Consider the following 12185-nt stretch of genomic DNA (forward strand, 5'->3'; position numbering starts at 1 on the left):
AAACAAATTTCGAGCAACAAATAAAATAAATGCTTACCAAGCGCAATAATACATTTAAATGCGAAAAATTACAATTCTTGATAAATATTCCTTGAAATTATTTGCACATTATCTCAATACATTACAAAGTATTTAATTATTAATGATAATTTATTGTAAATTTTTGCTGAAAATTGCCAAAATTAGATTTGCACAAAATTGCTGACGACGATATATCTAAATGACCAGTTTTTTTTTTTGCATTTTGCAATGCAATGTTTATCAGTAGCGTACTTTCATACGCTGAGCACTTTAATCAGTATTTGGCTTCACGGACAAAGCAATATTGAGAAACACAAGTTTCTTTACATTCGGCGCGTGCGAAAGTTTGTACAATAAAATAGATGCGCGCAGAGACTCGCCTGATCTATTTTAGGGAATCACAAACTATAATTTTCCACGTAAGCAAACCGAGTTTAAAAGCGCGCGCGTGCTCGCGAAGTTGCTATTTTTAAAGGAAAAAGACGTTTAACTTGGCAGATTTGCGCTTTCCAACTTCATCGCAATCTGCCGAAATACGATTTCCGTATGTACAAAATTATTCTTTTTAAACTACGCGCTTGGCGACCCAGAACACAAAGGCTATTATTCTCTCCAAATTTGTTCTACTCATACTTTTGATACTCCAACAAGAATGAGATAATATTACGCTTAATATTAATGAATGATCTACTTTTTGTTGAAATTTTTTATCTTTATAAAGTACGAATGTTTATTTTTATTATTGTAGGAGTATAGTTATTTTGTGTGCGCTAAGCAACGAAAAATTCTAATAATGCAAAGTAAATAAGAATGTAACGATTTATAGGTAAATCATTAGAATTTTCATTTAAAGAACAGTATTTATTGACAAAATTAATTGAAATATAAGCATTTTATGAGAATTTTTATAAATTCAAAATGTTCAATGTTTACTTTTAACACATATGTACTGAATTTTACTATTACTTAAGTCAACATTATTACGTAGCTCTTATTTGTTAGAAAAATGGTTTTGTATTATAAACTAACTTCGTTAGTTTTATTCGTATTTTTTAAATTATTTATTTAATATAAATTAAGACAGTTATTTATGGTAATAATTTTTATTAACTCTGCCGATATAATAATTTGATTTCATAACATAGTTTACGTAATAAATCGTTATTCTATAATATTATGCAGAATAAATGTCAATTAGTATGTATTGGTATGTGTATTGATTAAACTCAATTTCTAAAAGGTCTTATGTACAATGTTGAATTTTATGTCAATTTAAATTAATGCATATTATGTATGGTATGTAAGGAAGTGTAGGAAAATATATTTCTAATAAAAATTAGACGGTATGCATGAGAGAACGGAACAAACCTTTATTTGTCATGCATGAAAATTCGCTGATCATGCTGATAAAATCTTACGTTTGCGATAAAATTTGATATTTTATATATAAATATGTAAATATGAAATATAAAGTAATTAATATTGTGTGTGTATGTTTGTATTTAAAGAAAGTAATTATGAGTAAATGTTAATTTAGGTTAGAAAGATTATATATCTTTAAATGAAAACTTATATACACATTCTACTTCATAAAATTACATAAACAAATGAAAATAAAATATAAAAATATACTAAAAATTATGACAGTTGTTTATTGAAATTCTGATTGTTTGTTGATTTTATTACAGTGGAATGACATTAGAATTGTAAAATTATTGTATTATAGATTTTAATTACGTGTTATCAGTGACGACACAGTGTAATGAAAAGTCCTACGTCATCTTCTCACATTTGTTATAATACTAAAAAGTCTGGAAAGTCGATAAATCTGTCATTTTACTGAACTGCAATGAACTTGTTCAAAAATTTTACCTGTTGATAATGCACTTTTTGTACTAGTTTTAAGTTTTTATCAATGAAATTTATGTGTATCCATTAAAATAATAAATTAACAATTAAAAATTTGCATTCTACATTATAAATTCATAATGTAATATTATATCATATTTAAAATTAAATCAATATATATATATATATGTAGTAACAAATGATTTAGTAATAGCAGCTTTTAAAAATTTTCACTAATACTCCTCATGCTAGTAATAATTCCAAAATAACCTGTTACTCAATGAAAATAAAGTTCCATTATTTCATATTGACTTTGTATAACTAATTCATATTTAAAATATCAGTACATAAGCTTTATATAATAGCATTACAAAAAATAATCAACACAAGGTAATCATCTCTACCTAATGAGTTTGAAAAACTTATTCTTGTATCTAAATATTTAAAAATACATTTTTCAATAAAAATTTTTAATTAAATTATAAAGCAACATTACCAAAAATATACAAGAGTATTCATTTTCTTATTCATTAAATAAATTAATAACATGAATCAACTGAACTATTTTATCAGAACATCTAAAAGTATTAAGAAAATAAGAAGCTTAGATTTAAAAAGCTCTGATAGTATATTAGATCTTATTAGATTTACTTATTAAATGTCATTCTAATCGTTTCGAGTCTAACTTTCTCACCCATATCTTCGAATTCAATATTAAATTCAAACTCCATCAAAGCATTTAGAAAGTTTGAAACGGTATTGGCTGTTCGCAATTCAATGTGTTATGAATTATCATGGAAAAACATATTAACTAATACATAATACAAAATATGTATACAGAAATGTAGAACAAAGAACAATTTTATCGACTGCTGTTTCATCGATTAGCCAAGGATTTTCTATGGATATAAAATTACACGCTTTGATAACCCTAGTAAGGATGGAGCATCAATCGGTCTTATCTTTCTGAATTTATTGAATTTTGCTTATCTCTCTCTCTCTCTCTCTCTCTCTCTCTCTCTCTCTTCTGATATTTCGTTTTTGCCCATTCTCTAGCTCAATGTTTTTCTTCTTCGTTCCGTTTTGCTATCTCAAACTTGCAGTATTTTTTTCCATTCGTCAGCAATTTCTACGTAAAGAAGAAAGAAATTTTTGATAACAATATAAGTTGGTCATGCAATGACATGCTTATTTGCAATATGTGTGTCATTCATCATAATATACGTTATAAGTATTAATTACCAATAGTATGATGATCGATATATCGTGAGGGTTCAATTCGGGAATAAGTGTATTATTTATTAAATTATTATTTATAATTAGCTGTTAACAAATCTTTCCTAAGCAAGTATATTATTGTGTAAGAATTCCACAAAGATTTTATATTAAATCTAATTTTCTTATGTAATATAACAATTAAAGTAATATCAATTTAAAAATATTCTAAATGATACCTATTATATTGGGACATGTATGTTGAATATTTTATGTGTATTCAAAGTCAATATTTTAATTGAATTATTTTAAATAAAAGGGTTAAAAAATAAAAATTTAAAGTTATCTAATAAATGAGGAAATTAGGCTCAGCTTGGACTCGAACTGAGCATGTTTTTATATAGAGAAAACAGACGACCAATTATGCCACAGATAAAGTCGTATACAAAATTTAAAATTTACATGCGTATCTTCGATGGTAAATAAAGATATGAATGAATAAATAAACGGGTCCTTTATTAATATAATTAAGTGGAAAAAAAATGTTTTCAATTAAGACAGTAGTTCAATTTTTTCATTTGTAAAATCCAATCATTTTTAACTCCTAATAATTTTACATTTTTCGATTAGTAATTAAATTTTGTAATAAAATAATTTATCGACATAGAAGATTATAATTATAAATAAAAAGAATCTGATTATGAAAACAAGTTAAAAAGTTTTTATTGTATATAAAAAAAAAGCTATAAGAACAGAGGTAATATGATCGAGATCAAGAGATTAAAGAATTTATAGAAATTTTATGAATATTATTTACTATGTAAACTAAATAGCCATTGGCCTCAATGTTTAAATAAATAAATTCTTCCTGAATGACATTAATTTTATTTAGCTTTTTTAAAATGTGGAAAATTTCTGTCAAAAGTCTCCGTTCATTTTGACAAATCAATCAATTATATATTATATAACTTCTCAATACATTTTTATACTATTGTATGTGTACATTTTATCGCGTAACTAATAAAAATTATTTATCGCCTATTAAATTAAATTGTCGATTTACCTACATCATTATCCATAAATATCATGTACTTTGGTTAATAAGCAATCTCACAGTGTACGAATGAAAAGAATTCGCGAGTACCGATTAAACCTTAATATCAAACATATGTATATTTACAATCAATTTTATCATTTATCTAAACTACTATTTCAATATTTGTATACGTCAACCGCTTCTATCATGCTATTTATTTCTAGTTAATTAATAAATTACCGGTAAAAGATCATAATAATTACGTATGGATCATCCGTTCGTTGTGGGGATATGTCACATACGTCAGTAACGTGTACGAAAGCAACGAGAACTCGTTCGTAATAAAGGGAAATAAGAGTGAGATAGCGATACATATATGCATCTGTGCATACGTTTACGAATGCATGTATAAAAAGACACGCAAGAGGGAGAGGAGAGAGAGAGAGAGAGAGAGAGAGAGAGAGAGAGAGACAGAATGAAAGAGAGTTAGTCCTTGAAAGGATGAATGACCTTACCATGGAAGCGGAGGCTCACGCATAATTCTCAGAAGGGTTTCGTTGGCTATAGAGTGAACTTCTTCCTCGTTTTTGCCTCTTCTTTTTTTTTAGTTTTTATTTTGTAGAGGAGGCGTGTGAATCTGCGCGAACTAAAAGGAAGTATGGGACGCATTGACCGTTCTTCAAGCAGCTTCTATAGATACGTTTATGTTATATTATAAAGTGGGGATTTTAATGCTTAGTTTTGACAGCGAACTGGTTTGTTTCTGTTACAAATTTGAGGATCGCATAAGATACGGAAAAATCTTGTTCAATTATAACAGTACAACTCGTGCATTTATCTTGAAAAATATAGTGCGAAGTGTATTACCCACTGTAATGGATATTGTATTAATAATAGAAATTATAGTAATGCGATGGTGTTTAAAATGATATTATAAATCATCTTTAGCATTTTCTTGCACTCAATCACGTTCGTTCTTCCTGTTATAAAATGAGCTTCATCTAATTGCTCCAGAAAATAAAGTAACGGTATTTTTTAATCGATTTCTGCCTTTAACTTATCAGCGAGAAGGCTACGTTGTACTTTCATGTAATTTATTGAATCTCCATTGTATTATAACATTCTATAACAAATAACATTATCCTTTACATGCTGACATTATTAATTAATCAACGTTGAAACGTGAAAAAAATATCGTTTTTCTAGTCACGCGCAATTTACAAGCCAAACTTTGTCTCCAGCGAGGATTAAATTGCAATGCACAGACATTTATAGAAACGACGGCAGTCACACAAATTTAAACGCAAAGTCACCGATATTCAAAAATATCCGGATAAAAATCGCAGACGACTAGGAATTCCAAAAGAGAAAACGAGCGGAATGACTTGGAGTGAGTCCCGATGTGTCTCGAGCACAAGCTGCATCAGCCCCGAGCTCGTAACTTCAGCCGTCGTTCGCTCGTGTCTCACCACCCTCTCTGCCACCCCACCCCACCCCACTCACCTAACCCATCCGCCATGCAACTGCCGATCTCTATCTCTCTCTCTCTCTTTCTTTCTCTCTCTTTCTCTGTCCTCCTCGAACTTCGAACTTTGTCTATTTTTGCAAATCGCATATCAGTGACGTGACCTCAGCTCGGCTCTTTTAACGCCTTTTAACGCACTTGTAAATGTCCGGAGCTTGCGTACCGAGCTTTTAGAGGATTAGGGCGGTCTTCCCTTAAATGCGAGCGTCAAGCAATTTTGAGTCGGACAGTGCACGTGGCTAATGCGACGATTTCATCGCGTTTTGTTACACCCATGTGTTTATGCATTATTTAACGAGCCTCTGCTTTCTCTGGCTCGCAAAGTAATTGATCAAAATACTATTCTCCTCTCCGTCTCGCCTAACCGTCGCCGCACCTCCCGCCGTCACTTGCTCAAGCGGCTGGCAAATTTTTTTGGATTTGGATTTAACGCCCGAGAATCCCACCTTGAATGCATATACTCTTTACAATCGAGGAACCAAGGTAAATCAGAAAATCGTTTGAAGATCATTTTTGCTTGTAAGGAGTGGCTAACTTATCTTGCTCCTTAATATATTAGAGTTTTATTGAAATTTTTCTCAATTTACCGGAGCAATATTTTTTTCCGAACTAGGACATCGTTGCTCGTTGATAATTTTGTTTAATAATAGTATTATCGAAAGCTGTCATTATTGAATGAATTTTTCTATAGCAATTAGAAGATTCATAGGAAACTTACATATATTTAGACATCTAAATATAGTCGTAAAATTCGAATCTTATTTTGAAATTTTATCTTATAATATTATAGGAAACTCAAGAGCTATTTTCTCTTATGATATAGTTTCGTTTCATATATCAATATTTAAATTAGAATATTCAAAGGTAGCTCAATAACATTGATTTTAGTAATTTAACAGCTTTGTTTATTTTGAAACATATAATATAATAATATTATACATTGATATCCGATAAATCTGGAAGTAAAAAATAATGGTTGCCAATTAAGTCATTGAAGTAATATTACGCTTTGTATTTTCACTTATGAAATTTATCTTCATCGTCATTCAAATCAGTTACGAAAATGATAAAATGCAATAGCATAAAGAATTCTCTCTAACTATTATTATTTGGTCATTATTAATATTTTTTTTGTCGTTGTTGTTGTTGTTGTTGTGGTTATTGTTATTGTTGTTGTTGCTACTGCTACTGCTGCTGCTACTACTACTATTATTATCGGTGTTCTTACTGTTTTACTAAATTTTACTATTTTAGCTATTTTAGATACAGACATTTTACTAAACATACTGTAAAAAAAATGTCGATGAGCTCGCTTTTCTAAATAAATGCATAATTAGGTAAGTGTGCGTGAAAAGTTAATTTGTAAATATCTATTCATTAAAATAAGCTATCACAATATTATATCAAATACAATAATGCCGCTACTGTAATGAGGTAACCTAGTTTTAATTTGAAAGTAGAAACATAATCTGTACAGCTTCGTCCTGATCGAAAAGCATTTTTATGAAAAAATATGCTCTTCATATCTTGTTTATATTATTTAAGTTGAAATAATAAAATTATATACACACACATATATATATGATGATTTAATTATATTTTATATAATTATCGTGCTTGATTACATTTTATAAAGCTATGATTTTTTCTCTTAATCTATCGAGCTATTTTTGCAATTTAATTAAATTAAAAAAACATGCTGCACTATTACTATTTACACGTTAGTATTTGACAAATTATGTAAAAGCCAAGTTCTAGTAGTATAAACAATACTGTATCATTATAAAATAATTGCATAATCCTACTGCTATCAGATCTATAATATATTAAGAGATTATCTAACATATTTAGTAAGAGACATTCCGTTGCACTTTACACTTTCATTTGCTTAAATCAAATAAATTAATATTTTTTTTATAAACACTAAGTTGTATAGGTACATGGAATTGTTACTATTTGTTAATTCGGCTTATGTAATGATGAACATAAGTTTATACTAATAATTGCTGCCGTAGATGTTAAAAAATAACATCTTTACTGAATAATTAAATGTCCTTAATAATATCCCGTCTAAAACATTGAAATATTCCAGCTATATTTTACCGATATCGACATTTCGCGTCTTTTGCAAGTAATTTACATTTTTATTTTTATAGTAGTATATGTAAAGTTCGCCGGAATTTTAACAAATGTGAAGAAAAAAAATGTAATAACGCCTTTAGCAATTCACATTTAGTCATAAAATTTTCTGAATCATTGCTCTATAAAAACTCTTAATTAATATCTTACTGAATTAATTATTATTACTATATTAACTACTTTTATTTAATATAGGTAATTCCTTGAGGTTTACTAAGAAGCAACAATTTTTGTGTTATTGTTTAACGTGCAAATATCTTTAATGCATTTTATTGTAAAATATGTAAATTTTCGTTAAAAACTTTTTGTTATTCAATATTTGTGATAAACATTTAACCTATATATAGTAAAGGTGGATTTCATTTACAAGAGCGAACAAAAATTGACAATGATGCTTATTGATTAATCTAACTAATTAAAAACTAACTTCCTCGTAAATGATATGATTAATTGTTTGTTATAATGAAATCATTGATTTTTCTATAAATTATATTTTCATCGAGTAGGTGGAAAATCAGCCTTGCTAAAACAACGGCAAAATTGTTGGATACTATTATTTACTTAATTGATTATATCATACAAAAGAGGTAATAATTTTATCGCGTAATGATAAATCTTTATTACATTATAACATTACATAAAGAAGCTAATTTAGAATTACAAATTGTTGTGACGATTAATTATTTATCTTTGTCTCTTTATAGTTTGTCTCTTTTTTTATATAACTTGACGAAAATAGTAATAATTGCGCATATTGATTGAACAGAGTCAAATCTTATGTAAAGACAAAACCTAATAACGCTTGATATTTATTTGTCCGAATGAATGGGTATACAATTGATCCAACCTAAAAGCGTCTCGTCGAGTGTCTAACACCAATGTAATTGCGAATTATCAAAAAAAAAAAAAAATAAAATAAATAAATAAATAAATAAATAAAAATATAAATAAACCTCCTCCACCGCTATCCATTATCTCATATTTGGAAAATAAAAGCAGCTAATCCTTTTATTCAATAATGACTCTCGCAATTGCAAATAATATTCTCCGGGCGAGACTAAATGACTGATCAATTCGGCGCAACGGTTACTAATTGGAGACATTGGTAAAATAAAATCATCATTGCCGCTCGCCGTCTGTTTAAACAGTCACTTAATACCGCGACCTAGCAAACAATGAAAGTATAAGCAACGACAGGCCGTCTCTACATACAATACATAAACCTTAGTGGCGACAAAACTCCATACCTTAGCCCGAAGGTTTCTTTCCTCGAGATCCAATAGGCTTGAGTTTAAGGCGAAGGGCATCGAAGAGTGTTGACGAAAAATAAGAATAAAAAGAAGAGAGAAAATAAATGCGAAAGGAATAGAGGCGGTCGCAAAGCAAAAAATAAAATAAAACAGAGACTTACTTGTAACAGAGCGTATAAAGAATAGGTTTAAAATATGAAGCATGTACATTCGTAGAGTAGAGAAAGGTTAAAAATAAATTGAATAACGAACTTCTGCAATGCCTTTAAAATTCATAAACCCGCTATTTTTAGGTAATTTTCAAAATCGACTTGTACAATCCATGTGCACTCTCAGAGTTACACATCTCGCATTAATAATTTGACGAAATAGATTTTTCTTTTTATGTCGTTGGACGCACGCATGAACACGTCTACACATGTTTGCACATGTGTTCACGCGTATAGTTATAAATGTTTGGTTTATCGGCATTACATACATTAGTTTGCAATTGTGGAACTTATAAAATGTTCGATTGGCTCGGAAGATTTTATCATTGTTAATTGAAAAATTTATTCTATTGAAATGGCACTAAATTAATTCCAAAGATTTCATACAAATAAGATAAAGAGGATAAAACGGTGGCGATACGAAGTATTATGCGTAATACATTGAACTAAATGCATTAATTATGAATATTCCTTCGCACAATGTTTTTCAACTATCAAATAATCAATTATCAGCGAACCGGGCACATGTGCGTTAATTTATTAAATAAGATTCAATCTCATAAAGCAAATCAGCTTGCACGAATTACATAAGAATTCGATAGATCGAAGCAGCAACGACCGAAATAGAAATGTCAAAGACGTATCGCATTATCATTCGTAGTAACTAAATAAACTGCACGCTTCAAGTAGGATTATCCTTATCAATATAAGTGCATAGGAATAAGTTGCTTGGTTGCCTTAAATGCCCCCGGTTGTAATAAAAGTGTTTGAAACAAAAAAGAATAGAAATTGTAAAATCTATGATATATCTACGATTTAAGCGAGTGAAAAAGCCCCAAGTGCTAAGTATGACAGTAGGCGTCGCGTTAATAAAACGACATAGGCGCGCAACTATGAACTTGCAAAATTCCGGCAATAACTTCGTCGCGGAAGAGAAGAGTCGCACGGACGAATATACCGGACCGTCACAAGCCTCGGCCGCCCCACAGTAGCTGTTCGCAATAACAACAATAATAACAACGAGAATGATAATAATAATGACGATAATGATAATGATAATAATAATGATGATGATGATGATGATTATGATGTGATGATGTGATGATGATGATACAAATGAAAAAGGCTGGTAACCCTCGGGTAAACAGAGTCGCCCCATAAGCGCGCAAACCTAGCCTAATTAGCCGCCGTATCGTCCAATAATACAATGCGTTCACTCCCTCTTTCTCACTCGGTCTATTCCTTGTTCGTACGGCACGCGATTAGAGCGTCTCGGGCGGAGAGGGAGAGTGTGCGCCTCGGCGTCGGCGGCAATCCCCAGGCGAAAAACTGCCGCGGCGGCGCGTCGATTCGAAAGCGAGCGCGCGAGGCCGACGCCGCGGCGTCGATTGGCCCGCGCCTCCCGGCCAATCCGGCGCCCCGGACACGCGCCTGTGCCGTCGCACCGCCGGCCTCCCCCCGTTTATAAGAGGCGTCCGCGCGAGCGCCACCGGCTCAGAGAATCCTCGTCGGGCCTCGCGTCTGTCCGGTTGGCGCGCGACAGACAGACAGACAGAGCAGCGGCGTTCGAGCAGCGGAGTGGAGCGGAGCCGAGCCGAGCCTCTCGGTCGCTCCCCGATGTGACGTGAAGGGTTAAGCCGTCCCTCGCTCCAGGCCGCGATCGTGCGATAAGGGACCGGCCCGACTACTCCTCTCCAGCCCCGACCCATCACCCGGTCAGGGGATTCTGGAGACAGTACGAGTAGTAATAGTAGTAGTATTGGCGGCGGGCCCCGTTGAGTAGCACGAGTGCGGTGCTTGTTTATGTTGTGGCATCGGTGCGCGGTTCTTAACGAGACGAGTGCGCGTATCGGTGGGTGGCAGAGGAAAAAGCAACGTTCCGTGCGTGTTCTCCGCGCGGACGTAATATGGAAATCAGTTAGCCAGGACCCGGGAGAGAGAGAGAGAGAGAGAAAGTCGAAGCCGAAAGCGGACAAGAAGCGCGTGGACGGGCCTCTCTAGCCTGGACGCAACAACGAGTACGAGTTAGCCCACTCGCGCGCACCGACGCACGCACGCACACAGACAGACACGTGGGAAGGGACAGGCGCTGGTGGCGGCAGCGGCTGTGGCTGCGGAGGCAGGCGCACGGAAGCGCGGGCGCGAGCGCCAGCTAACGAACGCGTGTAGCCGCTCCCTTTATTTTTCGTGTCTTTCACGTCGCGGCGAGAGTTCCCTCGGGGCCACAGAGCCTCGGGAGAAGCTCTGGCCCCCGTACCGGCCCGAAAATTCCCACCAACGTCGCTAAGAAGCTCACGAGGCTGTACCTGAAGTACAAGAGGATGGTGGGGAGCAACGGTACCATGATAGCCATACGGCTTGTCCGCAGTAAGCTTCGGAAGCGCGAGGAGCACAGCCATCACCATCACCATCACCATCACCATCATCACGGTAACACGGTGCATCCGGAGCAAGTGCAGCAGTGCTGCAGCGGTGTATCCTCCCAGCAACAACAACAACAACAACAGCAGCAGCGGGAGGAGGCGATCCGTTGCGACGGGGACGGCGGTATTGTGAACCCGGCGATGACGGGCAGTACGATGACGGTCGACTCCTGCTGCGCCGTGGCCACCCAGTCGGCGACCAGTACCATCGTTGCCGCCCTCGGCAACGGCTGCACCGAGCGAACGTCACCCGAAAGCGGTTACGGTGGCACCGCCACCACGACCGCCAACGCCGAGCAATTCATATGGCAGTTTCCACCGCCATATCCGCCGCCCAATACGCCCCCGCCGCAATACACGTTGTACAACGATCAGGTTGGTGTGGCTTTATCCAGGGCTTGACGTCCTCGTCTCGTTACAATATGTCCAAACTTTTTGCCTGCCTGCCAGCCAACCAATTTACCTGACTATCCACCACACCACCTACCTACCTATCTTCTAAACTTTTCGCTCCTCGCT

The 12185-nt window shown here is 34.1% G+C and overlaps 1 protein-coding gene across 1 annotated transcript in view; it reads left to right on the top strand.

Annotated features, from left to right (window-relative positions):
- Positions 1 to 12185, top strand: part of LOC105362377 (uncharacterized) — a 154725-nt gene that overhangs the window by 129841 nt on the left and 12699 nt on the right. Inside the window, exon 5 of the mRNA XM_011499816.1 lies at positions 11612 to 12041. Coding sequence (XP_011498118.1) covers positions 11612 to 12041 — 430 coding nt within the window. The remainder of the gene's footprint in view (positions 1 to 11611; positions 12042 to 12185) is intronic.

Source organism: Ceratosolen solmsi, unplaced genomic scaffold (genome assembly GCF_000503995.2).
Source record: "Ceratosolen solmsi marchali unplaced genomic scaffold, CerSol_1.0 scaffold35, whole genome shotgun sequence".
Taxonomy (NCBI): Eukaryota; Metazoa; Arthropoda; class Insecta; order Hymenoptera; family Agaonidae; genus Ceratosolen; species Ceratosolen solmsi.